At 37.0% G+C, this 15508-nt stretch overlaps 1 protein-coding gene across 2 annotated transcripts in view; it reads right to left on the bottom strand.

Annotated features, from left to right (window-relative positions):
• GDPD1 (glycerophosphodiester phosphodiesterase domain containing 1) overlaps nucleotides 1–15508 on the bottom strand; it is a 44281-nt gene that overhangs the window by 24285 nt on the left and 4488 nt on the right. For both annotated transcript variants that reach the window (XM_067715072.1, XM_067715073.1), the window contains exon 2: nucleotides 6797–6839. In XM_067715072.1, the coding sequence (XP_067571173.1) occupies nucleotides 6797–6839 (43 nt within the window). The remainder of the gene's footprint in view (nucleotides 1–6796; nucleotides 6840–15508) is intronic.

The raw sequence follows: 15508 nt of genomic DNA, 5'->3' as shown, positions 1-15508 counted from the left end.
TTTTGTAGCCTATCTACCAGTTATCTGTCAAATTGCCAGGACTTCCTGTAGCACCTGCGTTTACTGTGTCAGAGTACTTACCACACTGTTTTGAATACATCTATTTATCTTCCCCTACTTGCCCAATTAGACAGGTGCTCTCTGACGAAAGGGTTTGTGAACTATGGCTTGTTTACTATTGTAAACAAGTGCCTACGCATGGGGATGGGCACAGCAGGTACTCCATACGTATTTTTTTTTTTACTTTTTAAAATATTTTTTTAATTATTATTTTTTAGCTGTGTCAGGTCTTCGCTGAGGCATGTGGGATCTTTTTTTTTTTTTTTTTTTTTTTTTTGCAGTGCACGGGCTCCAGAGCACGTGGGCTCTGTAGTTTGTGGCATGTGGGCTCTCTAGTTGAGGCACTCAGGCTCAGTAGTTGTGGCGCGAGGGCTTACTTGCCCCGCGGCATGTGGGATCTTAGTTCCCCAACCAGGGATCAAACTCACGTCCCCTGCATTGGGAGGTGGATTTCTTAACCACTGTTCCACCAGGGAAGTCCCATGTATTTGTTAAATATTGAATTAATGAATGAAAAGAGATAGCTCTCTGTATATATAAAATGCCTACACAGCACTTTATGTTTGTTTTTTTGTTGTTGTTTTTGTTTTTTGGCTGCGCAGCATGCAGGATCTTAGTTCCCTGACCAGGGATCAAACCCGTGACCCCTGCAGTGGAAGAGCAGAGTCTTAACCATTGGACCTCCAGGGAAGTCCCTTGTTTGTTTGTTTTTGTAAGCACTTTATGTATCAATTACCACCAGTGACATTTCAAGATGAAAAAAAAAAGTAAACATGGGTGCAGCAGGGAGAGAGTTTTAGAAAGAAACTTTTACTTTTTTAAAATTCAGGAATGGAAAGAATAAGGGCTGGGGTGAGCAGAGTGAGAAAGCAGGAATGAGAAAACGTAAAAGTAGATAAATTACAGTTTATGTAATATATTCCTATACATTCAAATTGTTTTTTATAAGATGGAAACAATTTGAAATGGAACTGACTTCATATAAGGTCATGTCTCTACAACTAGATACTAAATTCCTAGTGAGGAAGGTATCTGTCTGTTCCATACTTTCCAACGTTCACGATGTTGGGCATATTGCAGGTATTCACACATTTCTAAATGAGCAGAGGGACTTCCCTGGTGGCGCAGTGGTTAAGAATCCGCCTGCCAGTGCAGGGGACACGGGTTCGAGCCCTGGTCCAGGAACTAAGATCCCACATGCCGCGGAGCAACTAAGCCCGTGCGCCACAACTACTGAGCCTGCGCTCTAGAGCCCACAAGCCACGACTACTGAAGCCTGTGCACCTAGAGCCCGTGCTCCGCAACAAGAGAAGCCACTGCAGTGAGAAGCCCTCACACCACAACGAAGAGTAGCCCCTGCTCGCCGCAACTAGAGAAAGCCCGCATGCAGCAAAGAAGACCCAATGCAGCCAAAATTAAATTAATTAATTAAAAAAAAATAAAAATAAATGAGCAGAATGAATATTTTGGTTATCAATGGTTATCAAAGCCATATCAAAGCCATATCAAAGCCATATTTTGGTTATCAAAATGTCTATGAACATTTTAAATTTTAATTAATTATCATCCAGCTAGCACCTAAATGTTCATCAATGATAAGCCATAGCCATAGTAAGTACCACACTTCAAAGAATCAAGTATTCACTTTATTCAATGAAGTTTTTATTCCAACAATGGAATGTCATTGTTGAATCTAAATGAAAAAAAAAGTAGGTATGGTATGATCCCATTGATAAAGTGTGTGTGTGTGTGTGTGTGTGTGTGTGTGTGTGTGTGTGTATATATATATATGTATATCTGACAAAATTTACCTTTGGAGCCAACCACTTCGGAATTTTCTCATACTTGGTCTCTTCTGATGATCCAAGCCCATCAGAATCCCACTCCAAAAGACCCAATGACCACTTGCTGCTTTGTGCCAAAGTCTCATACCGCTCCTCTACTTCTCCTTAAATAATCTTCCCTTTCATTGTTCTGATTATCACCAGTTGTTAGAGGAAAACAAACAAACTTGGCTCCTTAATGTAATTCTTACTAAGATGTAAATAATTGTTAATTGTACATGTCCTCTTCTAAAGGACATCCACCTTTAAAAGAGATTATTTGCCAGTTGTGTGTTTGCTAGAACCACAAATGTGTAAAAATAAAATCGAAAAGTAGGCAAATAAGGACTTCCCTGGTGGCCCAGTGGGTAAGACTCCGTGCTCCCAATGCAAGGGGCCCGGGTTCGGGCTTCCCTGGTGGCACAGTGGTTGAGAGTCCGCCTGCTGATGCAGGGGACACAGGTTCGTGCCCCGGTCCAGGAAGATCCCACAGGCTGCGGAGCGGCTAGGCCCGTGAGCCATGGCCGCTGAGCCTGTGCTCTGCAACGGGAGAGGCCACAACAGTGAGAGGCCCGCGTGCCACAGAAAAAAAAAAAAAAAAAAAGGGGGCCCGGCTTCGATCCCTGGTCAGGGAATTAGATCCCACGTCAGGGAATTAGATCCCACATGCCTGCCGCAACTAAGAGTCTGCATGCCGCAACTAAGACCCAGCACAGCCAAAATAAATAATAAATAAATATTAAATGTTAAAAAAACCACACAAATAGGCAAATAAAAACAGGTTTTAGGTTGATAGAATTATTTTTCTGTATTTTAAAATTTCCTTGAATATTGTTAAACTATGTTTAGTTTTTTTAAAAAAAGAATAAAAAATGTAGACATTGTAAGTGACATATAGAGCCAGCAAACAGGTTTAAAATAAAATTCCAAGATTCTTTATATAGCTAAAAAAAAAAAAAATTGGTACTGTTGGTACTGCTGATTTTTGGTCACATACATGTCTTTCTTTTATTTTTGTTTTGGTTTTGTATGAGTGTGTAAAGGAGGGTAAGAGCAGGGGTTATCTATATTTTCCTGTATTTAAAAAATATTATACATATTACCTAAAATCTTTCTAAGTATAAAGTTTGCCTTTAGCTGAAATGTTGGATATTTTTAGAAATGTTTAGGAATTATAAAAAAATTTTTCTATTTATTGTATGTTTATCTCTTATTAACAGCTAATAAGTAAAAATTTAGAACAATAGTAAGTGTATCTAGGGCAATTTGTAAATTATTCTAATAAAATCATCTCAAATTTGATACACAAACAGCTAGAACAGAGCAAGAAAACTCTTTTTTTAATCACTTTGGCTTTCAAATTTTTCCATAAATAACAATATGCATCTACTTCAATTGAAACACCAAACATTGTATAGTTGCATTTCTGATAAGCTGATGACAAACACAGAAAAAAGCTAGGGAAGCCAAGGCTTCAACATTTCCAGAAAAAGAAATAAAAACTCTAGCTCTAAAAGAAGTGAAATTACTTCAAACTTCACAAAAACAATGCATCATAACTTAAAACTGACTCTATGTTAAAGAATTTATTTGAATCTCATTTATTCCTCAAAACATTGAGGTTGTATTATTATTCCCATTTCAGAGATGAGATAATTAGTATTGTATTAATTAGACATTCTAAAGAATTTTATCATGAGAATCAGGTCACTGATTAATTACTCTGACTGTCTGCCAACTTATCCTTGCAGCTATTGCCAATACAATTTGTTTCTTTCTCTAAGCGTTCGTGGTAATATCACAGGGATCGAATTGTCCTATGGGTATTTACAAAGGCAGCCTGGTTTAATAACCTAGTTTTATTAGCTCTTAAGAACCAGATTTTACATACTCAGGGGCTTAGTGACTCTGTGTGTGTGTGTATCTTTGTAGTACAATTCCTTAGTTTTTGGTTACATATTTATTATGAATGGGATTCTGTCTCTGTCTTCTGTTAAAATTCTGCTTTTTTTTTTTTATTGGAGTTTACTTGCTTCACAATATTGTGTTAGTTTATACTGTAAAGCAGAGTGAATCAGCTATACGTATACATATGGCCCCTCTTTTTTGGATTTGCTTCTCATTTAGGTCACCACAGAGCATTGAGTAGAGTTCCCTGTGCTATACAGTAGGTTCTCATTAGTTATCTATTTTATACATAGTATCAATAGTGTATATATGTCAATCCCAATCTTCCAATTTATCCTACCACCCAATATTCTCCTTTGTTCTTGAGTGCCGCATTCCATGTATCATTCAGTAAGTGATTAGTGAGAACCTATTAGCACCAGAGCTAAATGTTAGGGATTGAGAAATCAATAAGGATTCTGGCTCCCAAGGAATCCCAGAAGAACCACATTCATAACTTAAGGTGTCTGTTAAATTATTTTATAAAGCACATTAAAGAACTTTTATAAATTGTGAGATGTAACTATTTCTCTGTGTCAGTACTAATTAGTTCTTTAGCCCTACTATAATGTAATGAACATATAATGAATTAATTTTCCATGCATTCTTAAGGTCCTTTCAATTTTCTAGATGTATCTTGTCCACATACCATCACATCTTAACCTCAAACATTTCACATTTTTAAAATAGCTTCTTCCTCTCCACCAAATGATAGCTCTCCTAATCCTGGTATCTTTTCAATTTTCTGGTTAATCTTAACTAGGCTTTCCACACCAACTATTTATATTTTCTCTAATATCATCTTCACCTCCATGTCATAATATACATGCTTTGTGAAGTATATGTCTAACCGTATATATAAATAAGATCTAAGTTTTAGCTGCTCATTGTATTTTTTACTATCTCTCCTTCAACTATATATCCTTTCAAGCATATACCATAATTAAGCACAGTGTCTGTCTTTCGTCAATTATGTATTATAACTCTTTATCTTTTTAGTATATAGTATCTTAAAAATAGTACGCTTAAACAATTTTTTTCTTGTTGTTCATGAAGTAGGCATATTAAAAAAAAACTTTCTAAGTGTCCTAGCAGTTAAATAGAATATTTATAAATGAAAACAAAGTACAATTTAAAAAACTACTTATTGAAAGTAAGAGCACTGATGCATAAGACAAAACAAAACAAAAAACAAAATCATCACCACCAACAACAACAAAAATTAAGTTTAAAATTAAAGCCTATTTGATTTAGGTTTTCTATAAATTTCAAAGTCAATTAGCAAACAGCCTTACAAATAAATATATCTAATAAACACTAATAATAACATACGGAAGAGTTGCTTTCTTCTTTTAAAGTACCAGAAAAACCTCCAAAAAACTAAAGTTATAGAAAGCTACCACATGATAGACTGTAGTACTCTTCAATAGTTACTGCTTGAACAAAACAATATAAAAACAAACCGCTTGAAGACTGGAAATGAAATTTTGTATCTAGCAAGTAAAAACCATCTAAATTATTCTTTGAATATCAAAAAATTTTTCAGAGGATCAAAGTCTTCAAAGATAAAAAACATTTAGATACCATCCTTAGAAATAATGTATTATACAAATGTACCATCCTTAGAAATAGTTTAATTTCATAAATAAGGGTGTTGCGTAAAGATTTAGCAAAAAAAAATATGGAGAAAAACTTACAAAATAATATACTTTTACATAAAGGAATGCTAAAAACCACTCAAAGTTATGAGCAGTTTTTCCCCAGGTAATATATATTACTACAACACAGGCAACAAATATTGGATAAATGATAGTGAATGAGGGTGTGCGTGGGTATGCATATGTGTGTGTATATCACAGTGAAAATTGTTCACATAAAATTAAATATATTTTGCTATAGGAGCTAGCTACATAATCTCAGTAGAGAAGATAACAAAGTAATTTAAATTAAATTATTCTGTTTCACAGTCAGTGACAGGAGGAAAGATTTTGCATTTTAGAGCTGTAAGAGACTTGAGATTACAGTCAAAAGCATCACATTATAGAACAAAAAGAGTTAGCAATGACAAATACAGGAGGATAGGATTTAGACGAAACTAGACTATGGAAAAGCAGTACCTTGGGACCTGGTAACAGGAAAAGTAATCTCTAAAGTGTCTTTGAATGATGAGAAGCAGAACAAAAACTTAAGCCAAATTATCCTGATTTATTGGCCCCAATTATACACATAAAAATGGCTCAAAAATTACATAAGAAAATATTTTTCTTACTAAATATGGATAGTAATGTTTTTCTTGGGAGTTAACTTATCACATTCCCCATCTTATTTTTCAGGGGACAGAAAACTGTTCGCACCATTACCACAGACTGATGATAATCATTCACTCTAAGACAAAGAACAAGGTATCAATCAGCTTTCATTCCTGTGTCTCCGGCTGCTTCTCTGTGAGGTGCTCTAAAAGACATCTATATGAAATATGAATAATCTAAAAATTGAAAAAAAAATTTACCTGATTTTAAAAAATAAGATCAACACTCCTAAGCCTTCAAAGAAGAAAGACCAGATGACAGCTTGACCTGACCTGTGGAAGAATTACTGAGTAGACACATAATCCTACTCATAAATAACAGCCAATGTAACAGTGTTTTCATTTTCTCCTTTTCTCTTTCTCTCTGAGGCTAATTAGCATTACACACAGTATGTGCCTTGTTACAAATGTCTTCTTTCAGCTTTGGAACTATAGTATCTTTTGATTACCCAAAACTCTGATCTAGTTTTTCAGTTATGCAGAAGCCAAACACTCTTTGTAACACTTCAGACTAACTAAAAAAAAAAAAAAAGCCATTTTAATAAAATAGAAACAACTACCACAAGTGGATGCTACACGTGTACTATCCTCACTTGGTGAATCATCATCACTTTAAAGATAAACTGTAAAAGAAAAGAATACCTTTTTATATACTTACTGCTGAAAGGCTGCCATTGTATTCTCCAAATTTTCTCCAGCACCTGTGAAAACATTAAATTGAAGCTAATTTGAACATTTTATTTTGCCAGAAATTCACCTAAAAAAGATACATCAAATGAATCATGATGTTTGTATATTATGTAGACATTACAAGTGTTTTAAAGAATGTAGGGGTATTTTGAATTGCTTTTAGCTGCACCAAGAAGAATCAAAGATCAAAGCACAGCCACAGCAACGCAGGAGGGTTACAAGAACCTAAACATGCATTTAAAGCTATAATAGAAAAGACAGAGGAGGACTTGCACATATACACCTCCTCAGAGTTAAAGTGTCTCTCCTCTGGGTCCCCAAGGTCTCTCACGCATCTTTCTACTAAGGCATTTATCATATTTATAGCATAAAGTGTTTACCCATCTCTTTTCTCCCTTTCCCATTAATTACTTAAGAGAAGTGACTGTTTTAATCATCTTGGCTGAGGGTAATATAGTGTAGTAGTTGAGGGTGGGGCTCTGGAGTTAGGATCTCTGCTCTCAAGTCTGTTTGATACTTGTGTGACCTTGGGAAAATTACCTCACCTTTCTATGGCTGAGCTTCCCTATCTATACGGATGAGAAGGGACTTCCCTGGTGGTCCAGTGGCTAAGACTCCATACTCTCAATGCAGGGGGCCTGGGTTCAATCCCTGGTCAGGGAAGTAGATCCCACATGCATGTCACAACTAAGAGCTAACATGATGCAACTAAGACCTGGAGCAGCCTAAATAAATATTTTTTAAAAAAACAACAGAGAAGAAAAACCCAAACGAACTTTTTAGCCACCCAATAATTAATGGAATGCACAGGAAAAATACTTTGGAAATACTTTTCTAAATACTTGGAAAAACAGACAATTTCTTTTTTTTTTTAAATAAATTTATGTATTCATTTATTTATTTATTTTTGGCAGTGTTGGGTCTTCGTTTCTGTACCCAGCCTTTCTCCAGTTGCGGTGAGCGGGGGCTACTTTTCATCGCGGTGCACGGGCTTCTCATTGTCGTGGCTTCTCTTGTTATGGAGCACAGGCTCTAGATGCGCAGGCTCAGTAGTTGTGGCTCACGGGCTTAGTTGCTCCACGGCATGTGGGATCCTCCCAGACCAGGGCTCGAACCCGTGTCCCCTGCATTGGCAGGCAGACTCTCAGCCACTGCGCCACCAGGGAAGCCCGACAATTTCTTCTTAACAAAAGAGACAATTCAAGTTTAAGGTGCTGTTCAAATAATAGAATTAAAATGTCTTACATACAATAACATCTGAACATATTTGCGAGAGTATTAGAGTTTTCTTCTTTTATATTGTTAGATTGTATTTTTATGGCAACCTAATTAATAATCAATAGAAACACAAGGTATGAAGAAATGAATATATTAACCTAATGTTCTAAAAGTTCCATCAGTTTAGCAGAGAGAAAGGGGTACCTATGTGAAACAAGCTACTTTGGGGACTTCCCTGGTGGTCCAGTGGGTAAAACTCCACACTCCCAATGCAGAGGGCCCAGGTTTGATCCCTGGTCAGGGAACTAGATCTCACATGCATGCTACAACTAAGAGTCCACATGCTGCAACTATGAAGTCCATGTGCCACAACTAAGAAGTTTGTATGCTGCAACTAAAGATCCCATGTGCCGCAACTAAGAGCCGGTGGAGCCAAAATAAATATATATATATATATATATATATATATATTTTTAAAAGCTACTACTTTGACTTTAGGTTCACTTTAATTACTAGAGTTAAAGCACAATAGAAAACAGATGAAGCAAATATGGAGATTAAAGTTTTTTCAAAAGTAAGTGCTCTTTTGACATTAAATGACTTTTAAAAGTCCAGTCAGTGCTTGTTTTAGTCAAAAACTAAGGAAATATGTTATAAACAGATCATCAATATTCAAGAACAAAGCACTCTAGAATGCTACCTAAAAGAAAAGAGTGCTAAAATGGTTACTTGTAGATTAGGTTAAACTGCTGCCTGTTGTACCAAAAAGCAAGGAAGTTAACAGGACACAGAAGCCAGTTTGAAGAAGCTCTCACTGGCCAAACCTGAGACAATGTTAGCATCAAAATAATGATAGTAACAAACTTTAAACCATTAAACAAAATAGGATATTCTGAATCCACTTTAATAACTGGACCAAAAGTTTGATAAGGAATGGAGTGTTTATGTGGTTTCAAAGTACTTTCCTACAAAAATACTTACTAACTACAAAGAGAAAAAGTAACTTCACAATGGAAAAGTCTGGCAGACACCACTTTCACCAAGTAATCAAAGTCAACATCATTAGCTCCTTCAAGCTGACTTCTGTGTCCTTTTAATTTCCTTGCTTTTTGGTACAATAAACAATCCGTTTGGGAATTCCCTGACAGTCCAGTGGTTAAGACTCCGTGTTTTCACTGCTGAGGGCACGGAACTAAGATCTTGCAAGCCGCGTGGAGTGGGGGGGAAATATTCACTTCTCAACTCCTCTGTGAAGCACTTTATAAAAAAATTACTTCAGATTACAATGATTCTTATTACAGTCAAGAGTTAATGCCTTAAACTAGCAGGTCCTAACCATTTTGGTCTCAGGACTCTTACTGAGTACCTCAAAGAGCTTTTTTTTTAAGCATTTTTTAAAAATTAATTAACTAATTTATTTATTTTTGGCTGCGTTGGGTCTTCGTTGCTGCACAAGGGCTTTCTCTAGATGTGGCGAGCAGGGGCTACTCTTCGTTGCGATGTGCAGGCTTCTCATTGCGGTGGCTTGTCTTGTGGCGGAGCATGGGCTCTAGGCGCATGGGCTTCGGTAGTTGTGGCATGCAGGCTCAGTAGTTGTGGTGCAGGGACTTTGTTGCTCTGCGGCATGTGGGATCTTCCCGGGCCAGGGCTCAAACCCGTGTCCCCAGCACTGGCAGGAGGATTCTTAACCACTGCGCCACCAGGGAAGTCCCTCAAAGAGCTTTTGATTATGTGGGTTATATCCATTAATAATTACATATTAGAAATTGACTTCTAAATTTTAAAACTTTGAAAATAACAATAATAAATCCATTACATGTTAACATAACATTTTATGAAAAATAACGATCTGACAAAAATATTTAACACTAAGAGTGGCATTGGTTTACACTTTTGCAAATCTCTTTAATGTCTGGCTTAATAGAAGGCAGCCAGATTCTCGTATCTGCTTCATACGTACATATCAACCTTCACACAGATAGTGGGAAAAGAAAGATTCTTCTGTGATACTGCAGCAAAATTCAACAAATGGCAGATTCTTAAAAGTTAGTTGTAATGTGGAATCTGAACCGTATTAATGACCTCTTCATACTCTATTACATGAAAATCGATTAGCCCATCTTGAACTTTGAATGGATCTTTCACCCATGCATGGTTTTTTGGAAAATACTGATTCACTGAATTATGCTGATCTTCTAAATACTGACACATTTCATTACACAATATTTTTTAAAAATCACATTTGTTAATACCTGATACCATCAGGAAAATCTTTAAAAATTGGAAAGCTACCAAGCTCACAGTGGATGATATAAGTTTTTCAGAAGTCTAATTTTTGCTTGAAAGCTCAAATTTAATCATTGGCATTGCTTTAATAGAAGGCAGCTAGATTATTTTTTATTCTAATGACAGACTCACTTTATTAATTTTCAAGAACATATCTGCTGAATACTCAAGGCTGAATAACCAGTTCGTCAGTCAGTTTTTAAAGTGAAAATGGGGTTCTGTGACCCTCTTGCACTGTTGGTGGGAATGTAAATTGATACAGCCACTGTGGAGAACAGTGTGGAGGTTCCTTAAAAAAACTACAAATAGAACTACCATATGACCCAGCAATCCCACTACTGGGCATATACCCTGAGAAAACCATAATTCAGAAAGAATCATGGAGCTTCCCTGGTGGCGCAGTGGTTGAGAGTCCGCCTGCCGATGCAGGGGACACGGGTTCGTGCCCCAGTCTGGGAAGATCCCACATGCCGCAGAGCAGCTAGGCCCATGAGCCATGGCCGCTGAGCCTGCGCGTCCGGAGCCTGTGCTCCGCAATGGGAGAGGCCACAACAGTGAGAGGCCGGTGTGCTGCAAAAAAAAAAAAAGAGTCATGTACCAAAATGTTCATTGCAGCTCTATTTACAATAGCCCGGAAATGGAAACAACATAAGTGTCCATCATCAGATGAATGGATAAAGAAGATGTGGCACATATGTACAATGGAATATTACTCAGCCATAAAAGAAATGAAATTGAGCTATTTGTAATGAGGTGGATAGACCTAGAGTCTGTCATACAGAGTGAAGTAAGTCAGAAAGAGGAAGACAAATACCATATGCTAACACATATATATGGAATTTAAGGGAAAAAAAATGTCATGAAGAACCTAGGGGTAAGACAGGAATAAAGACACAGACCTACTAGAGAATGGACTTGAGGATATGGGGAGGGGGAAGGGTAAGCTGTGACAAAGAGAGAGAGAGGCATGGACATATATACACTACCAAACGTAAGGTAGATAGCTAGTGGGAAGCAGCCGCATAGCACAGGAGATCAGCTTGGTGCTTTGTGACCGCCTGGAGGGGTGGGATAGGGAGGGTGGGAGGGAGGGAGACGTAAGAGGGAAGAGGTATGGGAACATGTGTATATGTATAACTGATTCACTTTGTTATAAAGCAGAAACTAACACACCATTGTAAAGCAATTATACTCCAATAAAGATGTAAAAAAAAAAAATGATGTTCTGTGGAAAACAATAAAGGCTAATTCAGCTCAGAATTCAAGCAATTGCACAAGTACTTTTCCTCAAGACAATCATCTTCCTACTTTGGTATGCAGCAAAAGTGATTTTTGTGTACTTCCAATTTTGTCACACAGAATATTAAAACTTATGTGTACTCAAGGATTGAAATTTAATAAAATTAATAATTTTTCTAATACATCAAAGATATTCTTAAATGAAACTGCCTTTTTAAAAAAAAATGTGAGTGCATGATGGTGAGGAATACAATGGCTACTAGTACATTTGGTACCAGTATTTTCATTTGTGCTAAAGCAACAGCAGTTTTACCGACTACTGCTTTTGCACCATCAGTACAAATGTCAACAAGGTGAAAAAGGTAAGTAATGTCTTATGAAAATAATTTTGACCTTGTAGACCCATGAAAGGTCTTGGGGACTCCCAGGAGTCCACAGACCACACTTTGAAAACCACTGTCTTAAATAATCAAGGATCAGGGCTTCCCTGGTGGTGCAGTGGTTAACAATCCACCTGCCAATGCAGGGGACATGGGTTCGAGCCCTGGTCTGGAAAGATCCCACATGCTGCGGAGCAACTGAGCCCGTGTACCACAACTACTGAGCTTGTGCTCTAGAGCCTTCGGGCCGCAACTACTGAAGCCCGTGCGCCTAGAGCCCGTGCTCCGCAACAAGAGAAGCCACTGCAATGAGAAGCCCGGGCACCACAAGGAAGAGTAGCCCCCACTCACCGCAACTAGAGAAAGCCTGCGCACAGCAACCAAGACCCAACGCAGCCAAAAATAAAATAAATTTTTTAAAAATTCAATGATCAGAAAAGTCAGAGGAGTGGTCACCTCTGGGGATGGAGAAGGATAGACTGGGAAGGGAACCAAGGGAATCTTATGGGATTCTAGAAATGTTCTATATCTTGATCTGAGTAAATGGCTACCTGGATGTACACATATATTAAAAAAGATATTAAGCTGTACACTTAAGGTTAGTGCTACCACATGTATGCTATGCCTAAATGTTTGTTCAAAAAGCCTTTATTTCTAAGTCCTATGTTTTTTATATTCTGGTACACCACTTAAACCCTGAGGCGGCTTTTTTTTTTTTTTTTTTTTGCGGTACGCGGGCCTCTCACTGTTGTGGCTTCTCCCGTTGCGGAGCACAGGCTCCGGACGCGCAGGCTCAGCGGTCATGGCTCACGGGCCCAGCCGCTCCGCGGCATGTGGGATCTTCCCGGACTGGGGCACGAACCCGTGTCCCCTGCATCGGCAGGCGGACTCTCAACCACTGCGCCACCAGGGAAGCCCTAGAAGGCTTTTTGAAGGCAAGTATTGAGAGGAACATCTATCCCCAGCTACCTGTTCCCACCTAGTGAAGGAAAATTCCACTCTAGTCCGCAAGGAGGGAAAAGAATGGAAGGAACACTTTTAACCCTTCTTTATTCCCTCATATACTCCTCCCCATGGGAGCAGAAGCCACGTAGGAGAAAGAGCTGTCCGTCCATCTGTGACTCAGCCCTTCATAGTCCCCTTAATTTGGAGTGGCCCACCCTCAGAAGGAACAAAATTTCTGCTCAGCGCAGCATGCAGGATCTTAGTTCCCTGAGTCCCTTGCAGTGGAAGCACAGAGTCTTAACCACTGGACTGCCAGGGAAGTCCCATACCTCTATCTTTCTGTTGCATGCATTTTATTTCTAAGTTGGTTCCAAAGTTGGGATGGGAAAGTAAGCCTTCTCAAATTTCAATAGCAAGGGCTTTGTAATATACATGTGTAAGAATATTCCGCAAAACAGTGTTCAACAAATATTTATTAAGTTTGAAACGATATGATATTTGTTTCAAAATAGTACAGGTGAGAAGAATGGGCAGGGATACAGATGAAACAACATTGGGCATGAGTTGATAATTAGTTGTACCTGAGTGATAGAGTCTTACTACTTTTGTATATGATTAAAATGTTCCATAATAAAAAGTTCAAAAGATACTTATAGTTGGCTCTTTTTGTTTTGAGGAAAAGGAGTTAGGAAAAATATAAAATAGAGATTCAGAAATCTGAAATAAATTTCCCCACAGTTAATATAATTTTTACTACTAATATTTACATTCAAAGTCTACCTGTTTGTCTTTTATGTCTCCTTTCCATATTAATTTTATTTGTAATTCATTTAAACCTAAGAGCTTAAGCATGCAAGCATTATTAAGATCTTTGATCTACTTTATAAAATTAATAGCCAGTACTAAATAAAATAAAATATTGAAAAGGTGGTCAAGATATTAATAATTAATAGAAGCTAGATACTGTGCTTAGCACTCTATATATTATTTCATTAAAATGCCCACAACCATGGCAAGATTTCTGGCATCTCCGGAAATAAAATTGGTAAGATCACATAGCCAACAAGGGGAACTGAATTTCGAGCATAAGCAGTATGACTTCAGATCCCACCCTTTTTACCACTAACTATGCTGCAGTTTCTATGCTTCCATTCATATTTCTCCTTATTTCAGTTTTACAGATAAGTTACTCGTATTGGTCCTTATTTCCATATTCTTACACTTGTTTGTAAAGCTTGAAGATAAATCCTACAATGATAATACCCACAAATTACTTGTTAAGATTCATATGGTGAAAGCCCCGAGAGTAACTAAGGGACTAATTTAAAAGTAGACTAATTTAAAAGTATGCCATTCCTCTCCAAAGAATTATTTGGTGATAGCTCTTCTCTCACGAAATGGTTTGAATTCCTTCTCCTTTCAATTATCATCATATCATTCATAGAGCACACCTGCCGTTAATTTTTCTTTTTCCTCAATAAGCAGCTTAATGCCTGGCTTTGCAAATAACCATTCAGCATGTAAACAAAAGTTTGTTAATTAGTTATGAAGTTAATTATGAAATGTGGATGAGGATGAGTATCATAGATTTGACATGCTGTGCTACTATAATTTGTTCATAATTTCTCTGCTTATGTCCCCCTGCCTCCCTCTCCGCCAGTTCTCATTTTTCACTTCTTTGAGAAAGCTTCACTTCCTAATACTATACAAAGCTATATTTCCCAATTTTTCATTCTATGTTAACTTTCCTCTCTTAATAGTACCTCATAATTACTTTGTGACTGGTTAATTTCTGTTAGGATAGGAAAAGTAAAGGAAACATTCTCTTTTGTATCTTTAATTAGATTTAAATGCTGTAAAGGAAAGAAATGTCTGGTCAGTTTCCTTTTTACCTCCCAAATGTTTTACATACCAATAAACATTCAACAAACATTGTACATTTGTTTTACAGTTATCCTCCAATGACCACTATCATTAACATCTTTTGTATACATGCTATATGTGTGTGTGTGTGTGATGTTTATAAAACTAATGACAAATATGACAATATGCACCAGCCACAAAAGAACAACTTCCAAATTAAAATTTTTCTGATATTGGAAAAGATAGCTTAGTGCAAATAAAACATATTTTAATGTTTGAAGACATAACCTTATATCAACTTAAAATGGAGTTGTTATTCAGTAAATCAAGCAACAAAGTAAGTTCCTTCTCCACTTCTAAATTCACTTGTTCATTCAACATTTATAGTGCACTTTGGAAACTATATATATTTCCATAAGAGCATGAAGAGCTTGTAAGGACTACAGATGGTATATACAAAAGAGCATTTCTCAATATGCGATCCCTGGAACACTGCGGAATTGTTTCTATATTTCAAGGGGAAAATATTAGTGAAATATATATTTGCAGATATAAGAAAAAAATTAAACACATCAATAGCATAGAAGGATGATATTCAAAGTGTATATCGATACAGCGGCAGCATTTACCAACTAACCACCATATGTGTGCTCTTTTCAATAAGTGGTTTTTGCTATCTTGTCATACGTTCAACTTTTTCTATAACGATATTTAATTTTTCTAAGTTTGTAATATGTATAATTTTTTTA

The sequence above is a fragment of the Pseudorca crassidens genome, chromosome 19 (genome assembly GCF_039906515.1).
Source record: "Pseudorca crassidens isolate mPseCra1 chromosome 19, mPseCra1.hap1, whole genome shotgun sequence".
NCBI classification, from domain to species: domain Eukaryota; kingdom Metazoa; phylum Chordata; class Mammalia; order Artiodactyla; family Delphinidae; genus Pseudorca; species Pseudorca crassidens.
Note: the sequence above shows the minus strand (reverse complement) of the source record. Positions and strands in the feature narration are given on the sequence as shown.